At 41.5% G+C, this 26,487-nt stretch overlaps 1 protein-coding gene across 2 annotated transcripts in view; it reads left to right on the forward strand.

The window, feature by feature from the left end:
• The window catches only part of LOC143426632 (uncharacterized), a 284,406-nt gene extending 262,068 nt beyond the window's left edge, over positions 1-22,338 (forward strand). The window contains exons 3-7 of one of the 2 annotated variants that reach the window (XM_076900213.1): positions 9,664-9,784; positions 10,270-10,448; positions 15,061-15,153; positions 20,859-20,950; positions 21,254-22,338. In XM_076900213.1, the coding sequence (XP_076756328.1) occupies positions 9,664-9,784; positions 10,270-10,448; positions 15,061-15,153; positions 20,859-20,935 (470 nt within the window). In that variant the 3' untranslated portion in view covers positions 20,936-20,950; positions 21,254-22,338. The remainder of the gene's footprint in view (positions 1-9,663; positions 9,785-10,269; positions 10,449-15,060; positions 15,154-20,858; positions 20,951-21,253) is intronic. The other variant, XM_076900214.1, reaches the window with a different exon arrangement.
• Positions 22,339-26,487: the final 4,149 nt, after the last annotated feature.

Genomic DNA, 26,487 nt, shown 5'->3' on the forward strand with positions numbered 1-26,487 from the left:
TCTCTCTCATCCTCCTCTCGGTGGTATCGATTGTTCCTTCAGGAGAAGTTTGAAATGTTTCAAAGAGAAATCGTGTTGGTCGGTCACGTACCCTCGGCATGGGGAATATTATCGGAAAGGGAGGACGTAATTTCTTTCTTTGCCGTCGCGAGCGGAAGGGGGTAATTCTTGTAGTGATTTAGAGGGCAATGGCGACGGAGGGACGAATAGAATTTCTGGCGCAGGTTCCAATATCATTTCGTCCCGAATATTGTCCAGTCAATATCGGGTAACACCGAGCATCACCGAGGACACGGTTTGACGTACGATACGATAGAACAGCGGTCAGATAAAAAGTTTTCCAAGAACTCGGATCGAATGGAATACAAAAAAAGACGATATCCCTTTTCCCAGCCAAAAGTGCGCGTCTGCGGGAATTAAAATCAGAGCCCAAAAATCGAGGCTCGCGAGGGAAAGTCGAAATAATCCCTCGACCATAATCCAATTTTCATTCGTAGCGATGTTTCGGTAACGGGTTCGAAGTCACCTATCGATTCTACATTCCGTTTCTAGGCCAGTGAAATAAATTCTTTTTACTAGCGTTAAATAAAACAGAGAGAACTGAAACAGAATGGAACAAGCGAGAGCAACGACGTCGAGCTGCGATGCAATTGCTTTCAGAACGTTGACTTTTACTCCGATTATACAGAGTGAGTCGATAGGAACGGTCACCTTTTAATTCCATTAGATAGAGTACTCGTTAACTCTATCGCGACAAATTTGTTCGCTACATGCGACTGTTTCGATAATCTGAGATATCACGGCTTCGAATAGACTGAGTGCGGGTTAATCTTGACCCCGAAATAAAATGAAAACGCACTAAAAGGTAACTGCATCGCTTCCGACGTTTCGATCAAAAGTATGAATAACGTATCAACCGTTTTCTTTGCGTGTGCGAGAACTGTGTATTTGCAAAGTAGATGCTGAGAACTCTCGAAGACGTAGACGGTTGAAATCATAACAATTTATGGCTTCAGTAACTCTGAACGAGTATTACAGAGCAGTGCTCCTGGAAAAATTCTTTCTGTTTCTCCTATGAAATCTTCTCTCTTCAGATTTCTTTAGACATTTCCAATTTCCTGTCCGTTTATTTCTCCACCTTCGGGGATCTTTTCCTTCAACTTCACGAAGAGATACGCTAACTCCAGCAAGAGAATTAAAAAAAAAAACGATTACCAGGGAATTAAGAAAAATAAACGAAAGAAACAAATACACAATTGCTTTGGGGTACGTTGGTTAGCTCGTAGCTTCGATTCCTAGTCAGCCACCCTATGTGCATACACAGCGGAGGGATGTAAGCTCGTGCAGGTATCGCGTGTGCTTTCTGACGCACGATAAGTACGCAATATTTGTCAAGTCATGTAGCATTTTTACACGTCCCGCGTAGTTTGACGTGACGTCTCGCAGGGGTGGAGCGATGTTGCGTGAAATAATTCTAGAAATTGCAACGCGGCACGGAACAAAAGGCGATCGAATCGAAAGCAACGGCTGGTACGCCGCGGCGGTTTTCCGCCCCGCGAATTTTCCCGCCGTCCCGATAATAATTCGACTCGCGCTTAATTAACAGCGAAACGTTTTCTGTCATAATTAGAAAATGCGCGCGCCCCGTCACGCGCAGTCTAATTAGCCAATGTAATTAAAAGGAACGAGAACGTGGCCGCGGGAATTCGTGATCGAAAATACTTGTGCCGACCGCGGCCGTGCAACGAAGGGACGAATAGAATTCTATGCTTTATTAAAACAACAATGTGTACACGTTAATAACGTTCATATACGTGTGGCAATCGCCATTACCTCATCAAAAATGTTAACTACTGAAATTAACGATTTACACCGGCTACCACAGAGGGACGCGTAATTACAGGTTATTAAAGCGAAATTAATTTCATTTTTCGTACTCTACATTATTAATTACGCGGCTCCGATATTTTCTATACCTTCGAGAGCGTGAAGTTTGTTTATCAAATTCTTGAAAGACTCCTCGCTCCTCAAAGGACTCCGTACGACTATTTTATTACAGAATTTCACGCTCCAGTGACTTCATTTATAGAAGATCTAATAAACTCGTCTGTGTTTGAACGCGTTTCTCAGCCTCCTTTGTGTTGCTTTTAAAAACGCAACTCGTACACCGGCATTTGCCTTTAATCAAATCATTTCACCTGCCGCAATATCTAATATTAAATCCACGACGAAAGAGAAGGAGTCCCAATAGCAACCGGCTAATTCCCGAATGAAATATCCAGTGGGGCCACCCTGTTCGCCTGGAATTCAGCTCGAAAAATCTCCAATTCAAATCCTCCCTTTCGTACCTAGCGTTTCGTCTCGCGAAAGTCTTTTCAGCTTGCCTACCGCAACGCCAAATAATTGCCCGTTCCGATTCCAACGGACCATCATCCTCCTCCTACGAAAGATTCAGCGCCGTAATTCAACAGGCCGTGTATGCAAAACGGCGAGAATAACCGCGGCAAGGCGTCCCACATGGCCTGCTGCGAAGTCGATGACTAATTATCGATACCCAAGAGGGTGAGAGTTACCCCGACGTATCGTTCGTGCGAGCAACACGCGAGAAGTCGCAACCCCCGCACCACCTCCTCCACGGATGCAAATATTTGCCCCGACCAAGTTCAGGGAACGTGTCTTCGTTGCGGTTGCGGTAAATAAACGACCAGGAACGGAAAAAGCTGGCAACCTGCCGGATCGCTTAAAATTCTCACTGGAAAAAGTTAAACATCCGACCGATGCCGTTTGATTCCACTGCTGTTGACTCTGCCGGTTAAATTCATCGGCCCTTCAGCTGGTTTAGTTTTACGCGTTCGACTTTTCCATCGACGGAAATGTTATTCAGCTGGGTTTAAAGGGCGCGTTCAAAGGATTAATCTCCTTGTGCAGGATACGCCAAAGATCGGTTCCTATAATATCCGAATAATTTTCTAAGATACTACACTCGTTAATTTTTCCCTCTTTTATTTTTCGTTCGATGGTTGAATGAAAACTGTGCTTTGTATAACGAAAGAAAAGGTGGCAGGGTAAATCTGAATAGCGTATCAACAGGAGGAAGTTCGTAATCCGCCGAGTCACCCGTTTTACATTCGTTCAATTTTCATCTCTGCAAGAAGTCACATGTAATTTACCATGATGGATTTAATTCATTCGTGATTCTTCGCGGTACGTTACTTGTTAAACCTTGACACCACTCTTGATTAATAGATACGATTCGTATTTAAATTCCACTCGAAAATCACTTCTACGGAGCGTGAGTGCACGGTTTCTCGTCGGCGTGCGAGCCAGGCGTTTCCAGCCTAAGCCGCAACAATTATTCTTATTAACTGCGGCGAATGAAAATAATTTTTAGGTGAACGACGATCGTTTATTGTATCCGCTTCGTTGTTTTGGTACGCGCGATGAGCATTTCGAATTAGGACGGGCAAGTTTTTCACTCGCGAAAAATTGGGTTACCAAACGTCACGATTGCGTCCAGAGAGCGTAAAAAACATAAATTACCGTTTGAATTGGTGCTATAAAACAGCGCAGAAACGAATTCGAAATAAAGCAGAGAGTAAAACAGATGAAAAATGTTGAAACAAATGTTCCCTCTACGTCTGCTGTACTTTTCTTCTCTGCGATTCCTTCAATTGTTCCCTTTCTGTTCCGGGAGTAATTAACGCGACGTCATAATTATATCTGAAACAAGAAAAGTGATCTTAATCCACGAACAGGTCAAGCAGTGTACCTTGTTTGTCGTTATTCTGTATGAAATTAGAATAGTTGGCCAGGCTGAGTAAACTCCTCGAGGTTTCAAACCGATTTCTTGAACGCTTCCTCCTTTGCATCGTGCACGAGTGGTAGAAAGCGTGCGTTTAACTTTCGAGTCGAAACTTTCGAGCATTTTAATGCCTCTCCCAACCTTTCGTTTCCAGAACGGAGGCTCGATTTAAAATGTTCCGGGTTGTTTCGTTACCGGTGGCACAAGTAGCATGCAATTTTGTCTTTCCTCCCTCTCATCGGACCTCCATTCCCACGTGAAAGTTTAACCACGGACTTTTGTTAAGAAAAATCCTGACCAGCCAAGAGAAACCTATCTCCTCGTTCTGAATTTGAATTATCCGCGAGAGTAGCCAACTCCAGACATCTAATTCCGCGAAATTAATATCCCAGCCAGCTTCCTCTTGTTTTCACGCTTTCGCTGCGTGTCTTTTTCATTTTATACCATGCAAACTATCGCACTCCAAAACTTGATAAAAAATACACGTACGTTTGATTCACGGTTGGCTCCATGTCTCTTGATACATTGAAATACGATAATACGACGGTATAGAACGAATTTGCATTCAACAACAAGGTTGTTCATCATCTTTTGTCCAAACCTAGCAATAAAAATTGCCAATATATTTATCATCAATATATCATCAGGTAAATAAACGCGAAATGCAATTATAATTTGCTTCCAATAAGTAGGATGGATACTTTTTAGAGCTTTTATTTCGCAAGCGCCATAAGCTCACAATTACGCGAAGGTACCGGCGGATCGCTAAACTTCGCGTTTATATTCTCGATAATTTAATATTATATTAAACCCAAGCGGCCCCATTCATTTTCCTGTACAGGCACACCCGGTTCCCTCCTGGACTCTCAGACGGATCATAATATCTCCCTCTAGACAGATTCACGTCCGATATGATTAAATCCTAATTCCAGGTGTTTTTCAAGCCAACAACGATGTTGCTTCCCGTAATATTCCCTTTCTCCATTAGCTACTAATTTTCAAAGTGTTACCCCCGGGGGAGAAGGAGGGAGAAAAAAGGAGGAAACTGCGCTTCATTTTCGTTTAAAGCGTTCATTTGTTACGAGTGAATATCCATTTGGAAGTTGGCTGAGAAATCGCGCCGCGACTGGCTATATCTGCGTATTCGTAAGTACGTCCATAATTTTGCAAGTTCTTGCGGACAGACCTGACTTGATGCAACAACTTCCGTATAATTTGTAACCCCGTATGGTACCACTTGTATGTAAATATTACCGCAATATTGTGCCCCGTAGGGGTCGTGCGCCAACTTTGAATGACAATTTCAGACGCTCCTGGAGTGATACTCTACGTAATAAAGTTCTTTAGTGAAATTTGTCCACCTATAAATACCATCGTCGCGAGCATTATGATCTGAACAGAGCTGAACATTTTTTGGCCAGCTAATTACAGGCGACAATCGCAGTTACAATTTGGCGGACACGTATGGATTCGCTCCTGCCTCGACAAATAATCGCATTCATTGCCGTTAATATTAATCGTGCACAAATATTATATAATAAAACGCGTTGCGCAAACGCATGCGATAGCAGCTTGTTATCTACGATTAATTATCCAATTCAGAAACCAACCAAATAGATTGCGCCATAGAATTTTCACGTGTAAATTAATTGGACTTTATTAATAATAAGACACGCGGGGGGTGGATGAGAAAATGTTTTTTAATCAAACTGTTCTCGTCTCCGCTGATTAATCAATCAACGCGAGACATAAATGTGCGGTGGGAAAAAAAAGTAAAATCGATTGATTAATCTTTAAATACATCCATCGAATATCGAGAATACTTCTGTCATCATTGATTTATTATGCCGCCCATTCGTTTCTTCCCCTCGTGAAACACTCTTTTCTTGATACAACTATGTATTTCACATTAAATTCCCAGTGTACAGGGATGACACAACGTAAACGGGACAGTAAAATGTGTCTTTCTCGCGCTGAGAGAGTCGATACTCCCTTGGAAATAAAGATATATACCACAATAAGAGAGATAGAGTCAAAGAGAGAAAGAAAGAAAGAAAGAGAAAAAAACGCGAGGTCCACTTATCCACCCGAGTGTACCTCATCATAAAACGGAAAATCCAACTTGAAACCCTCTTCAGATCCTCGAGCCAAAGGAAAAAATGAAAGACACACGAGCACTAAGAGAGAAAAAAAGAGGCAGTATCGAGTACAACTGTCCACTGTCCGCGATAGAATTCACTAGCCTAGTGGCCGGACAGCTGGGCTTTCTTTTTCAACGACACGAGCGTAACAACGCCAGAATGTGACGACTATATATTCGAAATAAACTGGGAAATAAAAGAGACCTTCTCGCCAAAGAAGTGTTACGGGACGACGTGCAATGATACTCACGGAACCGTACTAATTAGTCTACAGCAAAGAATAATTCTACATCGATTTTTCAAACATGCCCGCCACTGCATCGTGCAAGACCCAGTAAGTGGTACATGGAACGGGGTTCGAAAAAGGTAGAAAAAGGCATTATCGACTACGACCCGGTCCAGCGTCCGCGGTAGAATTCACTTTCGAGGCAGCCCCGACATCTGGGCTTTCCTTTTTGATGACACAGAGCATAACGGCGCCAGGGAGGCGATATAATTTGAACTTTTCCGTCACGGTGACACGTGCGCAATTTATTTCCCCGGGACCGCGTTTACGTTGTCCCCATCGCGACGGCCGCTCGTTCGCGAAAAATAAAACTTGCCGGCCGTCGCAATGAAACGAACCAACGGGGAACGAGTGGAACACCGGTCGCCCCCGAGGAGAACGCCGGAAGAACGGAACAGAGAAGAGCATTATCGCGATAATGCAACGTCGTCTTCCGACGAGCAGCACGCGGTGTGTCCATTACTATTACCTTTTTATTTTCATCGCCGTACGTGAGCCAGCCGCGAAATATCGACTTCCGGACCTTGTATCCCGTGGCCCAACGATCCGATGGACACTCGTAAATTCCTCTCTTTTTACCGGCCGTTAATGGCCCGCGCGAAATTGAATGTTCGATTCCGCCTGCCCCGAAATCACATCGCCGTGGAACGATTTTCTAACGATGTCGCGGAGAATCGACCGGGCTGACTCGTCGTTCCAATTCCGCTTGCGACTTCGACGGTGAGATAGGTGCGTTACGTAACTGTGGCGTGGGTAGGGTCAGTTTCACCCCTTATCCGGTGATCGTGCGGCGGGGACATTTTGTTTTCGTCGAACATTTCGATGTAATTCTTGCGATAACGTTCGACCCATTTAGTACGACGGTGGTGAAATTATAATTGGACAGGAGTTTCCTCCGCTGAGCCAACTTAATCTAGTCCAACGGATGCTCGTAGTGAATTTTGTACAATTAACCGACGAGTACACGATTTCATAGTCGAATGCCTAAACTTTGTGATTTCTAGCTATTGAAGATGGTTTGTTAGAGTATTGGAAAAAAAGGATCGGTACTTTTGATGGTAAAATGCGATTTAACAAAAGTAGAGGACAGGACGTAGCAAGTTCCTGGTAGACAATCGTTATAGTCAATTAGGCAGGGCACTTTGAAGGAGCGATGTGGGTCACTTAAACTCCGTAGTATCTGTCGAGGGTTAAAATCACTTTGTAGCGATACTTCGTGAAACTGAAATTGTTTCAGACAATTTACAATGCAGATGCATGGAGGAAGTATCCGAAGCGACTGCCTCCACTCACGCAAATACCGTTGCTTTTATAGAAAACATTTTCGAGCCCAAGGTTCGAGAAATGGTTGAAATGGATCGAACCAGAAATTATCATATCCCAAGCTTTCAAACAGTTGCAACAAAATTAAAGAACTATACGTAGCTAGTGGTACGTAGGTAAATGGAATAAAAAACAAAAAATTTGATAACAAATTTCGCTTCTAATTATTGTTTGACCAGAGAAAACTTTATCCACAGATACCTTCGACGTTAACAGATAGTAAAAGGCCAAGATTGATCCGCTGGTAAAATTTACTCGAGGTATCCTACCCTACTTTTCGCTCGCCCTCGTATTTATTCTCTCTCCCTGTCGAAGCTTGATCGAGAATCGGCTCCTGGAATTAAAACGTTCTCCTGCTCACGAGGATTGCGCTGCAAGGTCGCAAACTCACTTAAATTTAACCCTCGTGCGCTGTTCAAATAATTGCTACACTGGTGCAGTTTCGGTGAAATTGAATCGTATCGGAAAAACATTATAGGTTGCATCTAAATAAATCTGCTTCCTCTATTCAGAACAGATTCCGAGTTTATCGCAATTATACGGAGTTCATTCGCCAAATCAGTTTTAAGTCAAACTCTTGTCCGTATTTAAACTTGCGCCATCTACCTCGACCAAACGAAACAGCGAGTATTTAGAATTTTGCAATTTTAACAAGAAATACCTGAACCTACCCGTAACTTTTTAATTAACGATGTAACAGATCAAAGTGTACCTTCTCCAGCCCGTTACAGTAATTCTTATCCAAGTTATGTTTACATCCTGTTATCCATTTTCAAAGTTATAATAATATCCGACAACAGGGAGAGAGGAGAAAATAGAACTTTCTCTCGTCTTCGCGGATTATTTCCGCAAACAGGAAACGAATACTGTTCTCAGCATTTTCGTAGTCGAGTCGATTTGACAGTCGCGCGGAATTCGTTGGAACAGTGTTCCTTTTAAGTTGGAATTGACCGTAAACGCGCGATGCTGAAAAAAGGAACAGGTGCGGACGAAGGATTCGATTTGGAGCTAATGGAACGTACATGTCACCGAGTTTCTTCGAAGGTAACTAACGTAAAAAGTATTGGCAGTTACATTTGTGTACGCCCTCAGTTTTGCTATCTTCGCTTCGGCTCGGTTGACGTTCACCGACTTCCCTCGATATTATTTTTCTTCCCAGCGACAAAAATTAAAAGAGGTATCCGACTCGTTCGCAAGTTTGCTCTTCCAGTTGCTTGGCGAAGTAACTGGAAAAACTCTTTGAGAAAAACGAACCCCGGCGCGCCGTTTTCCGTTTCAATATACCTATATCTGACGAAACGATCCTAGGATCTTAATTATAATTACGATCTACCAAGAGAGTGATTAAAATTTCTCGATTGAAATGATTCGCGACGGTGGAAGTGTTGTCTGAGTAACGCGAATTCGATTGGCGCTGCGACAAATAAAATTTTACAACCCCGCCTTTACAACAATGGTGTACGTATTAGAGCTATCGGATGAACAACGTGGGAATCATTGTCGAACGTTAAGCTTTATCGTTCGTACTGTGTGCGCGACCGAATTTATTTGCAGACTTGTTTTATGCCAATAAGCCCTCTGTGAAAAAGGATAAATAAATACCGTAGAGTTGAAAGCGAAAAACAGCGGTGGCGATTTAGAGGTGGGAACGCGGTGAATTAATTCCGCAAACAACGGAAAGCTTTGCTTTCATAGAAGGGATCCATTTATTAGGATAACCAACGACAAAAAAAACGTTATTAAACTCAATACTCGGCCGAAATCCGAGGCCGAGAAAAATATAAAACGTTAAATATTACTTTTATCTTAAATTGCGATATTCCTGTTATCTAAAGTATAAAAACGCCCGTATACACACACACACACAATACCTTTATCTTTTATATCTTCATCGGAAGGAAACTTGCAACGTTGTGTATGCTGAACCCAACGTGGCTATAAAAATTAATAGGATAATTCTGAAGTTTCCCTCCTAAAACCGCAAAGACATCGACTAAAAAGTTTAACGAAAAATAATCGCAACGATCAGTTGAATTTTTGAGGGAAGAAGTTTCAGCTCGCACGAATTCGGTGCCCCGTTCGTTAAATGAAATAATACTTGTGTGTTCCAGCGACGGAGGACAAATTCGATCTTTCGTACAGAAAGAAGAGTATAGAGGATAAGGATGGGGTGGAAATAACGTGCAGAGCAGAGGGGCTATATCCATTACCCACGCTGGATATATCCATCGAGTAAGTACGCCAGCAAGCTTTTCAACCCCTGAACCAAGCGCCACGTTAAATTACCCAATTTTCTGATTCCTCTCTAAACCTCGATAAAACCAAACTCTTCCCTCGCCCTTTGGCGAGTCGAACGTTTATCCCTTTCGAATCCACGGTAACTTTCGTTTCAGCCAATATTCCAAATTTCACACCTACCCCCTCGACGTGCCCATTGCGCTGGTTAAAACTTGCAAATGTAAGCGTTCGGGCCCTCGAACGAACAATATTTTACGCGATTTTAAATTCCGCCATCCTTCCGCCACGGTCGGTGGAAATTATTCAAAGACGAACGCTCCAAGTTTACAAGAGCAACAAGCAGCCGAGCCAAGACACGGCGTGCATCCCCGAAATAACATTAACATGCTAATGCAACGGGCGCGCAGCCCGACGTATCGCATGATATTTCGACTTGGAACGCGGCCGTGATAATTTTGCAAACGTCGCTTCCATTGCAGTGGTGTTCCGGAAAAGCAGACACCGAAGCCCAGCGTTACGCTGCGTGACGATGGACTCTACGATATCGTATCACGAACGGCCTTACTGGACGAAGATTTACCGGAAGCAGCGATTGTCAAATGCCTGCTAGGTATACCCAAGGCGAACTACATTTCCCACAAAATCGTCTACTACCCCGGTTAGTATAAACGTATTTTAATCGTATCCTATCTGTCTTCGTCTCTCTCTATCTCTACGGTATCCTCCTCCATCTTCCCCTGCCGTGCGCCAACCGGAAGCGTTTCACCTTCGACCTCTTCATACCGTGCCGCTGAAGGGAGAGGAAAAAAGGAATGGAATAGCTCGTTAAGGAGGTTGGCCGGTTAAAACGATGTAGCGGGAATAATTTTAAATTTAGCCACGTCATCGATCCGGACCTGATAAAAAGGCAGTTACATTTCAACTTCAAACTTTGGAAACCGTCTGCCATTCGGGGAAATTAGCGTCGAAGTTTGCCGTTTTACGCGACCAACTCGTTTCAAGGATAATCAAATTTATTCGTCGCCATCTTGAGTAATTACTTACCTCCTATTCTAGAGCTTAAATATACGAGTGAGGCTAAAAAAAAATGTTGGATCGTTCGATTTATCCGATAAAGGTCTCCTCTAATACTGCCTTGCCAGCCGCCTTAACAGAGTCGGGATAGAAAAGAGGAAATGCAGCTCGCAATTACGCGAATTAACTGTTCTATTCTTGCGTCCTTTGGAAATCGATTGATGTTACCGAGCCCTTTAAATGGAACGCTTGCCCGCGTCTCGCGATAGAAATATTTGCTCGACAAAGATTTTTACTTTTATCACCGCGATGAATTCAGCGAGCAGTTTTAATTGATTTACCCCGACCCAGCTTTACCTTTCTCGAAATCGTCGCCGGAAATATTGATGTATTGATAAACGGAGAAAAAAAAACTCTATATTCAGATATCGATGACTTACGCATAAATAAATACAAAAAACTTTTCGAAATTCTACCTCACGAAAGAACGATCGCGGTGCTCTGATTGTCGTCGAACAAAAAACAACCGTAAAGCAAGTACCGTGAAGCTTCGCTAACAAAGCTGTGATGGCATAGGAAAGCATGCGCATATTTATACTGTGATATTTATTATGTGGCGGTCGTCGATGTGAGTAATATCTGTATTTCAGTGTTTAACGTCCAATAATATTTGAAGAATTCTCCTGGCTCGCGCGCGACTGTGCCTCCTGTGTGTACATGTTCCCTATACGTACGACAAACAACAAATGTCAATATAACAAATTAAATGTGATCGATTGTTAGCAAATTCAGCCCCGTCTGTGCGCGCGTGCGTGCGTGCACGTGTGTCGGTCGCGTCACGTTTCATGGAACGCAAACGACAACGTTAAATTTTGGAAGCGATATCTTTCCTTTGGCTGGGTACATAAACCACCCCCTACCAGTGGCTCTGGCAATTTACGTATTTTTTTTTTTTTTTTTTTTTTCACTGGCCCTATCTTTTCGAGGACGAAAACTTCACGCTCGTCCGCGTTTCCGCTTCCGTGAGGAAATATCGCTGTGCCAACGGGCCAGCTTCCGACCGTGTACCGTTCAGTTCAGACCGAATTAGTCTCCCCTATAGAACGATAATAAAGTGACGCGGGAGGGTAACAAAAAAAGAGAGAAGATACAGAAGCGTGCTGCGCTCGTGGGGACGAGATCGTGCTTCGTAAAAATTCGAGGGGGATCGTGTAATAATATTTTACGAACCTTGAATTGAAATAGAAAATACGCGAGGTCTTCTCTATGGACGTACACCATAAAAGACTAATTGGCCTGATTCATATGGTTTTAACGTCTGTTCAGTACATCTGTAGAGTACAGCAAATTAGATCCCGTGATAATTTTGAAAAACATAAAGCGATGCTAGGACGTGAGATGTAAAAAGGGGTGGATTTTATTTAAGATAGTATAATATAGGGTGTGTGACATTTATTAGATTCATTAAAAGCTTTTGCTCCGGTGAAAAATGGGCCAATGAGAGGTCCAACGAGTGAGAACACGCGCCACCATTGTAGCTTGTTGTGCTCCATACACGTTCTGAATAGACAAGCAGTACATGAAAAGAAACAACACCTATTGAAATCTAGTACACGCTCTCTTCAATATGAAACCCTGCGAAATTTGCAAAGAGCGGTTGCACACGATCAGCACGTAGCCATGTATAACCGTATCGAAATTTTTCTAGAAACTCCAAGTCGAAGTTGAAATTGTCGAAGATAAATTTCCCCCTATACATCCCACGCGAACCGAGAGATAAAAGGAAGTTAGCAACTACCGAATGACCATATTTCAAGCTGGCAGAGCGGAAGATAAACCGTAATAAATATCTGTTTGCTTCGAAATTGATGTTGCGACTGACCGTATCGAGGATCTTTACTGTTTGAACCCTGCGCCCTTTAATCATTGTCCCCGACAACCGCGAGCGACGTTGGTCGACGTCATCTTAATCAAGCGTGCAACGTTTCTGCTTATTATACGTGTCCTACCATTATCCTGGCAGTGTCTGATCCCGTCAAGATGACATTCCGGCAACGCCAGTCGGGGTTCAAAGGGCAAAGTCCTAAGAGGGCGGCTCGCCCCGAAGGGTCAAGTAGTGGGCGTCGACAGATCTTGGCGTGTGCATCGCGTTTACTCACAGACGGCCTGGGTATTTTGCGGTGAAACTTGCAGCCACGTCCTTCCTCTAGCCTCGTTATCATCTTGGCCAAAGAAGGGTTTTCAGCTCGTCCGGTTGCAACCATGGCCGCGCGTCGTGGACGGAGGAGGAAAGGACTAAATTACACACAGGCTAAATTGCTTGTAGTCGCAAACAGCACGCCCCGCCTGTTATCGTCCAATTTTCTCTCTCTCTCTCTCCGTCTCTCTCTCTCTCCACCTCTTCGTCTTCTCACCGAATTAAAGCTACCCTTCGAATTTTCTTCGAACGATTTCAAGAAAAAATTGGACACCCTCCTCCTCTCGAACCCTCCATAACCCCACGACCAAACAAGCAGAATGTTACGAGGGGTGGGATTAAGTTCGATACGTGTTCGCAAATCCAAATTTTAATACAACAATGTCGCATCGTAGAATTTTTAATATCACTCGTCACAGGTTATACCTGCACTCTGGTATAGATCGTGAACATTTTGTCATTTCAAATTCGGTTCGATACTTCTTGTTACCCGAAACAGAGTCGTAAAGTATTCGAACACTTTCCTCGTCGCGTCAATACTACTTGATGTATACTTGATCCCATCCCTGGGGTACGATTCGGTTTCACGCGGGAATGGATTCTTCGTTAGCCCTTCGTTCGTCCCATCGTGTTTGCCCCGACCTGCACCCATCTATTCGACGGTCGCGCGCGTGACGAGCATCGCGATCCGCCTCGGTGACTCTCACTGGCTGGCTTATTATTGATACGTACTACTGGCCGGGTACGGCATAGTAGAACAGCTGCGCGCAAACTCTGCACGGCTAATAACCAATTCCGGCCGTTTGATGATTCCGCGATAGAGCTTGGAAGCGGGATGACGAGGATCGAACCCAAAAGTAAGAAAACTGTTGATGGAACGTACCGACTGAACAATCGTGGCGACGATACTTTAACGCACTTACTGCCGTCGCTTCCGAAATTAACTGGAATAAATAAGTACAGTGTACCCAACCGCACGCCCTTGTTACGTTAAAAGTTACTTAACAGTCTCTCGTAATTCTCGATGCATTAAGCCGGCGTAATTACGAAATTCATTTTTCCAAATTTAATATAGTCGCGCGTAACTTTGACTTTTCGCATTTCGCATCGGGGGAACTCGTGCTGGAAACTTAGTCCCTCTACGTGATTGTCTCTCTCGCTTGTCACGGTACTAGCATAATAATATTAAAGGACTCCTGAAGTTCCACGAGCATTATATAGTATAATACAGTGCTCGTTTAACGTTGCGCCAAACCGCGAGACATTAATTACGTTGCCCCGAAGGAACTTCCGCGGAAAAATATTTATCTTCCTTTCGTGTCTGATGCGCACATTTTGTTACTCGTACTTTTCTGATAGAGGAAGAAAAAAAGTACGAAGGAGATGTTCGCGTATCTTAGCTCGCTCAAAATCCAGGCCTCGAAACGGATACGGATACATTTTAAATCGCACTCCTTCGTTTCGTTTCTTCGTTAGCACTATTTACAGAACGCCGTGCGAATTAGACGCATAATTTTCGAATGCATGCACATATTAAACGTGTTCGTTAGTCTCCCCTCCTCCTACTACATAGTCTCTAGTCTCGTTTGTCAGTAACGATCCAATGTTTTTGGTGATTTCCCGTGTTCGTCGTTGTCATGTCGTTGAACGAAACAAGTAGCCAAATCACGTAATCATATAATGCGATTCTAGACGGAAATAAGTGGTACTGCTTCCGTAGAATAACATGTACACATTGGGAAAATGTTTGCAATCGGTAGCCTCTACTTCTTTGCGATTCGTTTTCATCGCTTCCATTTATCCTACTCTTTCATTTATTCGAACACCAAAAGAAACGATACGTGAAACCGTCCGTAATTGTCCGTCACTTAATCGTGTACACTGTGTCTCTCTGTTAACGAAACTAATCAGTTCTAAAATAAACCAACGAACATTACTCCTAACCCACTCGAACGAACTAAACCTGCGACTGGCCGCTTCTAACACTCTAACTACCCAGCTCGTAGAAATATCTATGCTTACTACTTGATGGACGCGATATGTGGTGTTTATTGTGCAGGACCGCCTACTACTACCTCAACCGCTACAACGAAGCTGCCGCACAAAATGGAGATCCAAGCGCTAGACAACTCAGAGCCTGGCGATGGTGGTGGTAAGGCTTGTAAATTTCTCCTCTCGTCTATTCACGACATCACCACCATAAGCCACCATCGTTCATGAGATTTGGAAACTTTGACAAGATCGATAGTGTTGTCTTTCTCGCGCGCGGGATGTCGATTCCCGGCCATTCCACGCCCGAATTTCCTCGTGAACGGCTGAAAATCGCTTTAGATGCTCCCGAGGCCATGGTTCCCAAACGAGGACGCCGAGGAACGCGTCGACGAGAAGCGCCGCGGTTTCGCTATCTCAAACGCGAGATCTGCCGCGAAGTTAATGGAATATTTTTAAATAGAGAACTTGGTAGCGTTGTACATAGATAGCATCGCTAGCGCTTTTTACTCTTAACAGATTCGTTTAATTTCGCGACAGGCTACCACATGCCGCGAGGTCGAACGATTTTCCTCAAAAAGAAATTCACGCGTATCGAACGAAACGAATTCTCTTCTTGAATTTGAAAATCTAGAACTTGGTTAGCCTTCCAGGTCTGCTTACCGATTTATATTACGTTAAAAATATACTCGACGTTACACGCACGTGAATTTCGTTTCGATCAGACGACTCGTTCACTTGAAAATCGCATTTTAAACGGCTTGTTTCAGGCATCATGTTTTCCTATTGCACCCTATTGCACTTGTTACGAGGCACCATAACGCAACTCTCAGCGATCATGTTAGAACATTTTAGTCATACGTAGGCGCATTTATAGATACTGTCCTATGTTTGTTTCACTGCTTGCATTCGACCTCCGATTTTAACTCCGCTCTCGCCGTTCTCAATGAATGTCAGACACGCATCGCGAAAGGCCAATCAACGATCGAGTACGAAACCTTGGAACAAAATTCTTGATCGCCCCATCCGTCAGAACGCAACGACGAGATATAATTCATAGGCGTGCTACGCTTCTCTGTATTAACGCCGCTGCTCCTCGTCCTACAAGTAAAATATTTATGCGCTAATTATGCTGCCTCCGCTAGCAAAATAACCAGTATTTGCCCATGGTGCGCAGAGGTAACGCGACGCGACACAATTCCTAGACGTAGTAAATAAATAAACACCTCCATGTGTCCCAAGCACGCTTTATAATGGAAACTGCGTTTCCTCGTAAATATTCTATCAGGATTAATGTTTGTATAAATCTACCCGTGAATGAGGCCCGTGAGCGCGGCAATCTCTTTCGCAGAAATAGAATATAAATACCGTAATTCCACCGTTTCCATACGTAAATCATGATCGATCTTCCGCGGTTGTAAAAAAACGCGGACCCTCTAAATGGGGAGTCATCGATATTACATCTCTACATTTAAATGCATATTAATACCTGTTAAATCATTCGAGAGATCAGCGTAGAAACGATCGCGTTCTGCAAAATCTATGTAACCCATATATTTGTTTTCTACATTTCCCTTTTACAAAATGCGACACGGTGCTGCATTGGAAAATTGTAGATGCACATAGAGGTTAAGACTGCATTCGTACGACGCGAGTGGTTTATTCTCAAACAGGTCAGCCTGCAATACGCCGCAGAGTCAACAGAGTCCAGTTCTAGAAACTAGCCAGAACTCAGCCTCGGCGCTCGCTTTTCTATTTTACTGACAGAGCGATGGTCGTAGAAAAAGAGGTAGCGAGTGACAAAAGAAAAGGAAGTAAATGAGAAGCCCGCAGAAGAATATCGCACGGACGCGTTAACGAAATTTTCAGCGAGCAAAAATAAAAGCTACAAATACAAAAACGTTTTATCGCCGCACCAGTCTTGTCTCGTCAACACCCAAGCTTTTAATCTCTTTACACCCGCGAAAGAGAAGCCGTTGTCGCGTTATATTACTCGGTTGATTGACAAGGGAAACATATCCTAGTCGAACGCATCGATTTCGGTGCAATTTTCCGGCTTTGCGGGGTAGTCGAAAATTCCACGGGAAAATCGGCAAATATTTCGATTAGAAAAGTTAAGAAAATATATATATATATTTATTTAAACGAACGGATAAAATTTGTCAATTTGAAGACGGTTATGATGGATATCCATGGACGATGGATGGCCAATATAAAAAAAATATCTATCGAATAGTTTCTGGTGTTCTACGCTAAAAATTGAATGGGAATCGATACGTTAGAGATGGACGTATTCTCTTTGCGGTTCAAAAGAAAGCAGCCAGTGGTGGAAATAATTTATTTGCCGTTATGGCAAAGCTGTTTTCTTGTAGATACGGAGGGATTACCGCACGTTTTTACCACGCGAGATTACAGCCTTTAAGAGCGTGAAAGATTAATGTTAAGCTGAGGGAAATCCTCTCAAACGAGCACACGAACAATTTGATGGGTTTGATATTTATCGCTTCGTGCTTCGACTGATTATTTTTTCCTTCGTTACGGATAATGAACGAAGCTGCGTTTCACAAAACACTTGCAAGACGAATATTTGAGTCTATTGATCGTTGTTAGGATAAACGAATCATTTGGTATCCATTTGGAGAATTGATTTTTCTTGATGCAATATCGTCTATATTACGTTTCTCATTTCCTCGGGCGGAGTCTTATTTCCTTTCACGCCGTCCACGGTAAAAAGAAGCGGACGAATTTTTGTGTAATCACCGACTTCTTTTGCCACTTTTTAGAACCAAACGGAGGCGTAGTTCGCTGGATCTAGTTGCTTCTCCAAATAGCCCGAGGCAAACGAAAACAGCTGTTATTTAATTTTCGTAAGGAATATCCTCGTACATTTTCATTTAGAGGCACCGTGGAGGCTAACAATTTTGCGAATCAAAATGAATTTATTATCAGCAACGGAAAGGTCTGGTTGATATATAAAATAAAATCGGGAAATTTAGATTGAATTCAAGTGTTCCGCGGGATGGAACGATATTTTAATTTATCGAGGCAGAAAATAATAAAAGAGTATGCGATAAATGCTATCTAAATTGACTGAAACTTTTCCGTGAAGGGAAGTTAAACTTTGTTTCCATGGAACACCTCTTAAGATAAAAGATGGCCAGCGTCGATATAGACAGTATATGAACACCCGATACAAAAGTTACACGAACGATTTTATTAAAAATATTGAAAGATCGATCGCAGTTTAATTAACATCTAAACTAGCAAAGGGACCAAACTAGCTACACGTGATCTCTAAAAATAAGGACTATCCTGCTATTCACAGCTGAATGAACAAACTTCGTCTCGTTACACCCCAACCGAAAGAAGGCAGACGAAGGGATGAAAAAAGAAATGGGGTGGAATATTAGCTATATAGCAGATTAATCTTGACGTTGATAATCGCGCGTTTGCTAGAGGATATGGTTAATAAACTAACGGCAGCGTAAGTTTTGGTTGAAGGAGATGAAGGAACCGGTATCTCCTCTTGAACCTCATCAGCTGATATTACTACGCCACGCTAATAAATAGCCGAAGTTGAGGTTGCGTTAATACCGTCTCCTCTTACACGGTAGCGCACGAATTTCCACGGTGATATGCTTACAACCACTTTGCCGAGCCATATCGCCCGGGAATGCGTTAAAGTTTCTACCTTGGCATCAAACGGAGACCGTGTGCGTAAGTTTCTTTTCCCCCGTGAAATTTCTAATACGTCGGGGCCCTGACGAACGCGCCAATAAGAGCCGTGGCTTCAACTTTGACCATCGAAAGGGATCGCGAACAAATTCCTGCTACTATCGCTAGCCTTTTTCTCTTTTTTTTATATTTAGTGAGAGGAGACAGAATACGCTACTATTTTTTTTTTTTTTTTGTTTTATCTGTCTACAATACACAGAAAAAATTTTCCAAGTGACAATCGCCAACTTTTATGAAACCGTTGAGCAAAAGTGGTTTTTCAGCGAAAATATCCGGTTAAGCTAGAAATTTAATGAGCAAAAATTCTACGCGACTTACGCGTTCTAATGGAAATCTCGTGAACACAGTTTTATAGAGCACGGCGAATGAAATGCGTAACCGGCAAAGTACGTCGAAAGTTAATTCGTTTTCATTATCGAGTTAGCACGGCCGGACAATGCTTCTAACAATGTACACTAATTAGCCATGGAAGTTAGACCTCGTTTGCATCAGATAGCAACGTCGACGGATCATTATCATATGGATATGTCCATTAACTGCACGGAATCAGCAGCATTCAATTTGAACTCCCTGTTGCCTCCATGATTATGGACGATAGAAAATTGAATTGCTAAATACTATTCTATAATATTCTCTAATTATATTAAACGGATAAAACATTAATAATCTAGAGATTGGAATAGATGATTATCCAACGTGATTAATCATTTATACGAAACGAATCATTTAAACGAAACGTGCCGATATCGTTTCTTCTTTACTCCGACAATTGATGAATCGATCATGCGAATCGCGCATAGGAAAGTAATCTCGATATAACTAAACGTGAATCTCATCAAAATTTGCGGCGCCGGTTGCAATTTTGTAACATCAAAGCAACGTACATTCGGGACAGTCGGCGGAACTTTCCCAGGAAGTCCGTACAAAAACAGCTTCCCCACCGAGGATGATTAAATTGTCCAAGCCCGACATTTCCCGTGGAAAATTTCTTCCATCAAGTTATCCGAACTTTCCGGGATATACCGCGGATGAAAGAAACTTCTATCCGACGATTAAATCGTCCAGCTGAACGCTTTCGAAACGGCCGCCCCGAAAAACTCCACTCCCCGATGATTAAATCATACGCCTGGCCATTTTTGAACCACCCTGTACACCGACTCACACATCGGTTTCATATTGTCGTATCTTTTACACCTACGCGCCACTTTTCGTTTCATTTTACGATATTACTCGTACAGTGGCGTTCCTTGTATTAAAAAAAAAAAAAAAAACGAAAGAAAAAATGAATTCTACCTACTGAATTTTGCAATATTCCTGATGGAAGCGAATAAAATTACTTTCCACGGGAATGTTATCGTGTGTTTTTCGTACAACGTTAAAAAACGATCCGTAAACCGGTTGTATGAAACTCTTGGCCCGCCTCTAGCTAACTGGTTGGCGAGCGATTAAATCAGCCAAGCACGAAAAATGTTTCAAGCAACGGGAAACGTTTCCCAGGGTAAACGCGGAAAGCGATAGGCGAGGCAAGAAAGCTCGCAAATAAGAAAGTAATTAGCCTTGGCGGGATCGGAGAGTTAGTTCTTATTGCTAATGGAAACTGCGTCTGCTGACAAGGGGGTTGGGATAAGGAGGAGAGGAAGAAGAGATAAAGCGAAACGGCGGCCTGTGTTCGCGGAACATACACCCTTAATTTAAGGACATGCAGTTTACATTAGCGGTACCTGACCTGCACTGTCGTATCTCATAAACTTTTTGGAGGGCGGGGAGGGGGGATCGCGAGCGAAGCTTAACGTTAGTCGTGAAAGAAAATGGTAATCGCGGCAATAATTCCCAGCCGCGAAATATATATTTCTCATCCCTTTGACCGGCTCGTCGACATATTTATTGGCCTCCATAAACGCATCGATCGACGCCTAGCTGGCGTTACGTTTCAAATAATAATGCACGCAACAAGCATGCTATTATCGATCGTGATTGTAACGAACAGGGTGGAAGAAGGGAACCGGAAGATGAACACTTTATTATGGGATCCGATAAGAACTAGAGGGAAACCTTGTGAATATGTTTCAAGTACATGTTAACGTAGTCGGCTCGAAATACGTGTACCTGATATGAATCATGGTCTGATTGCAGGAAATTTCTCTGGTCGATTGTCAATTAACGTCGTACTAGTCATGATGCATTTGGCGCTGGTCCACATGTTCAATTAACCATTTGATTACTAGGTGAGTAAAATTTTCCGAATTGCCTAAACTACCTTCCGACTAATTCCTAAGTGTCAAAGAAATTGATCTTTTCCGGTATAAATATAACCCAAGCAATTTCCGTGAAATTCTTCACACCTTGCCCAACGATCCATCAACGTCGTCAATCCCATTTTGACTAAAATTAAAACCTGTCGTTCCCATTTTTTTCAACTGCACGAAAGCTCTCTTTAGCGCTCCAAGAGGATTAATTGAAAACTACCCTGCGCACGGATACACGTGTACACGTGAAAGCTGTGCTAATCGTGAAATGTTTGATTTCAGGTCGCCGCTTAAACGAAGTCCCAAACGACTGGCGAACACGTGTTAAGAGTCAACCGTTCCCATCTATCGTCTTGTACTACGCCTAAGATACTTATCGACAGACATCGTGTCACCACGTTAAATGTTGTTTCACAGAAAAAAAAAAAAATAATAAGAAGAGCGTGCGCTAGAGTTCATTCAAACGTTCGTATTCATCGTTCGCGCGCGAGATACCCGTTCGTAACTTTGTACATATACAAACACACACGACTACCTACACAACCATACTAACACGAAGTAACACAGAGAAACATGCAAAGAAACATTGTAGGTACGCGCTGTTTAGAGTGTTATTTGTACTTGTAATGAAATTCTAGTTTATCGTGATTAGCGTGGACGCGATATAAAAACCAAAGATTTAGGTGAAAACCTGTTGAGCGGAGGGAAAAGGGGGAAAGATGAGAAAGGGAAAAATCTTCGTAGCGTGGCGTTGTAAATAATGTTCAAGATTTGATCGTATTACAGTTCGAGTCGTATTGTAGACTGTGTTTGTTACTCTTCGTGTTACGTCTGATTCATAATATATTGTTTAAATGAATAAGATATATGGAACTTTACGTACGATATACACCAGATAGGATACGCAGGATAGATGGAAAACTCACCCCTTACTTTAAACGTATCGTATTTCCTAAAGTGTGCGTACAACGCAACTTGCGATACGATTGTGCACATTTTAGGAGGCACAATATTTTTAAATAACGAAGCGACTCCCCACCTATCCTGTGTATAAATATGAATATAAATATATGATGAAAGATGAGAAGAAAAAAAAAATGGAGGCCGAGTGGATATATCGATTATACGTAGCTTGAATGTGTAATTATTTTAATATGTGTAAATAGCTGCGACAATATGTGGTATTAGATGCAAATTTCGAAGAGACGATTACGGCGAGTAAATGAGGATAACGTGATAACATCCTTGTTCGAGAAAATGAACTGTATAATTTCTGCAACGATGCTGCGAACAATTCATCGTGCACGTTACTCCTTACTGCGGGAAGAAAGGGTGGAAATTGCACTATAACAGCGCGGAGAGTAGAGGGAAAAAATATCTTGAAAGAGAAATTGGGACACGCTGAGTAAAAATCGATAAGTTTCATTCGTCGATTGATTTACCGGAAAACTTGTATTATACTTCGTTCAGGTATTTTTATCGTCCCTCCACTAAGTTAATCGATTCGACGAAACGACCAAAAAATTAGCGACTAATTAATAAAGTAATTTAGTTACTCTCACCGTTCTGTGAATTACGATAACAAAGATGATCGTGAAAATACCTGATCGAACGCGAATCCAAACTCTGCGCACCAAAGTTCACGTCTAATTGAATTAGGCCTAATTTCCAACGTATCTTTCGCTACTGCACGTGACGTATGACTAACAAACGTGTTTTCCCTTATTTATTTTCTATAAGGAAACGTAAGGACGTTAGGAGACGAAGCTTTTGTTTCGATAACCGATCATCTGGCGAATAGAATATAATCAAAAGTGTTTATTGCGCGATTGTTAACCGAATTCGACTGTTCGAGTTGTGCGCCAACGATCAAAGTTGGTTGAGCACATAGCGAATCTAGAATTATTCATACCTGCGTCCCTGAATGAACAAGTGAAAGGAAGAAGATCATAGTAGACGTTATAGTTGTAAATAAAGTGCCCTGCTAGCACTACTAGTCCTTTAAAAACGACAAGCCTAAGCCAGACCAAAGGAAGGAAGGGAAAAGGGAGAGATAATTCTGTATTATAATTTCGTGTACGACACCCGAGAATTCTAACTATATAGATATTTATTGTTAGCAAAGGGATGAAGTTTTCATGTTTCTAAAGTGAAATACTGTTTTGTGCGTACCAAAAAAATGGCTGGACCGATGTACCTATGTCATTGAACGTTCCACAAAAAGTCCGTGTCCTACAGAAAGATGTCCAATCAAACGTGATCAATAACCAACGTTCATCTTTTTCGCTACGCTGAGAGAGATAGGGAGAGAGAGAGAGAGAGAGAGAGAGAAAGAGAGAAGGAAAACGGGAGAAAATGAAAAAAAAAGAATGAGGAGGAAAAGAAGTGCACTCGTTGCGAGGAATGTGAAAGTGAATCGAATTTATTTTCCGGAAAGACAATGTCGGAAATATGTGTGTAACGTGTGCCTCAAATTAATAGGGTAGCTGATAACTTCTCTGGCGTATTTCAATTTTAATAGCCTTTTTAAAACCAGATATATTTTCGTAAAATTTTCACGTAAATGATTACCATCTCGTTAGCATTTGCTTAAACTTGGTAATTTCAGTTGTTAACCATTTTCTGTCCATGAACTAACTTTTTTGGTTCTTCCTCTTTTTTTTTTTAAGTTACCATCGTGAAATCCTTCGAGACAGCTTAAACTATCGAGCGACTAACTTTATTTTTTACGTTCCAGCACGTGATTCTTATTAACGCAAGTTTCGAGCCCTACTTTCACGTGTTCCATTGTAAAAGAATTGACGTAATTCTTCGGCCTCGATGTTTTTTCTAATAATTTAAGCGGTGTTTGTATTGTTTGAAACTTTGGATGAAACTGTAACGATTTTAATAAATGGGTTCTGTTTAATTTCCATGATACTTTCCGTTTCATTCTGCTGTATTTTCACCATAAGATGTGAATGTTTTCGACTAGAATTCAAACTTGAGAATTTATTAGTTATCCTGATCTTAAACCTTTGCAAATTACACTCTAAAGATATCGGTCTAAAGGAAAGGCTTTTTATGGTGAATTTAAAGATCATAAATATGTAAATAAACGATTTAATCGATCCCACAGTGTTCATTCGTAATGCGAATAAATGAAAACAGCTATAGGCCAAACACTCACACGCAAAGGGATACAATTTTTAGCAACTCTTGTAGAACGGAAATTAACAACAAGTCCTGTAACACTGTCTATCCGATAACACCTGATAAATATTAGTGAAACGAACGTCAAGGAAACTAAATAAGGAAAAATTTCATTATTTGTACGAACTTCGTTAACCTTTTGCGTCTGTGTACTTCGACTGATCGGTAATGTAATTTTATACGAAGCCTATGTCTTAATTCTATAAATAACGAGTAAATATATTGAATTCACTTACGTGTATAGAGATTGTAAGCAAAACTTTAGATTCAAATTTTTTAGAGTGATAGAACTTATTGAGAAAGTAAGAAAGTATTTTAATAACGATACAAATTTAATAATACATCTTTTTATAATAAGTGATTATAAGAGATGGCGATTTATAAATTCATTTAATCGTGAATAATCTTCATTTATTTATTTCTACGATATTATCGATGTTTGACATTTATCCGGAAATATAATAGAATCAAAACGAAGCAGTTAAACGGGAATCAAATATTTGAAGTGAAAAAAGGTTTGTATATTTTTATAAAGGAACGAACACAGCTTTTTTTTTTTTAAATAGCTGTCGATAATCTCTTATTTGTTTCAATACGTTCTATCAGCGTACGAAATGTGTACCCATTCCTTTGATCCCCACGTAAAAAATAAAATATTTGGAACCTAAACAGATCAATACCAAAAGCAGATTCTTTGAAGAAATAACAGTGAGAGAATACGACAATTATACTATTACAATAACCAAATAAAACCATACGCAAATACTACATGAATAAACAGTAATGTTTCTTCTGAAAAAAGAGGGATATACCAACAAAATTGCTCGAAATGAGTAAACCAAAGGATTCGACCGTGTGAACGAGCGATAAACATCGATTTACACGCGTAAAGCACGTTGTTGAACGTGAAAAATCTATTGAACACATTTTCATTTGTATGAATTGGCGTTTCGTTTGATTCAAGCAAGGACGTATTACCGTACGTTTGCACGCTGGATCAGAATTAACAGGCGCGCGATACATGAACACGCGACCAATTCTATTAACGTCGTATGTACTGTAATCCACATTGTATATATCTGTGTACAAATGCGAATTAAAACGACTATAAAGATAGATTATTTCGTACTAAATGCAGATGTGATCAGTGTTTTACGTATGGAATTGCAATTACAAAATGTACTCGCTTAAACGTGCAGGTTCGATCCGACGAACGTTTCAAAGGATTACTTATTGACTTGTTATTCTCGTCCGAGTCAACCCCTCTGTTTCATTGCACTGCCAACTCTTTATGTATGTTACAGCATGTGTAGTATTTGGTCGAGCATTATAGTATAAAGAAATTGATGATAAAAGTATTGCATTTTGTATTACGTACAAAATTTTGATTTGCAACCATTTAAAATGTTGGGATATAGATATCTTTTTTTATGCTTTACTGGATTCTTCTTCTTTCTTTTTTTAATATTGTTTAATGCTTTTTCTAGCATGGAAGAAGAGGACATGCCCAAATTTGGTGGACCAGCATTCTGCCAGTTAAAAAAAAAACAAACTACTACTACTACTACTACTACAATATAAATACGAGCATAGTAACAAAGTGGTAACAAAGAATGACTTTCCATCGAGAGGGTTGCCTGCCTCTGAATGCATAGTCATTAGTAGTTGCCCTCTTCTCCGGGCCTCTTCGGCGTATAGCCTCTTCTTTCTTCGAGCGTGAAGCCCAGTACCCTGAAACCTAAATCTATGTTCGAGATTCCCTCGAACGATTCGAAAAATCGATAGTTTATAGTAAATGGCGAACGACATTCCCCGTTCGCGCCAGCTTTACCATCGATAATTCAAATCAATTCCCTGAAACAGGTTGAACACGCGAGAACGCGCCTACCCGACCAAAGACTGTGTCAACCTGCCCGGCCCTACCTACTTATTACTAACACATGCACACCAGAGGTAAACTACCTATCCTACCTAACCCACCTATATTTAAAAAATGGCAAAAACAGTCACACCAACACAAGCATTCGACATCCAAGCTTGGCATACAACCTTGCACACTCTAAGGTACGTACCTTTTGTTACAACCAGCTGACGAATACTAGTGACCATTGCGTATAACGCGAACAAATTATATTATGCAAAATACTGGTATTAAGTTTGATACCGCTACAGTGATTAGGAATAAATTTTATGCCATTGCTACGATTAATAGTAAGTATATATGTTTAGTATTACATAGCAGTTTTGTGAAATAGAAATGTTATCGAAGCTACAATTATTGTAATTAAGAATAAGCTTGGTATTGTTATTAAAGTGATTATGAG

This window comes from Xylocopa sonorina, chromosome 9 (genome assembly GCF_050948175.1).
Source record: "Xylocopa sonorina isolate GNS202 chromosome 9, iyXylSono1_principal, whole genome shotgun sequence".
NCBI lineage: Eukaryota > Metazoa > Arthropoda > Insecta > Hymenoptera > Apidae > Xylocopa > Xylocopa sonorina.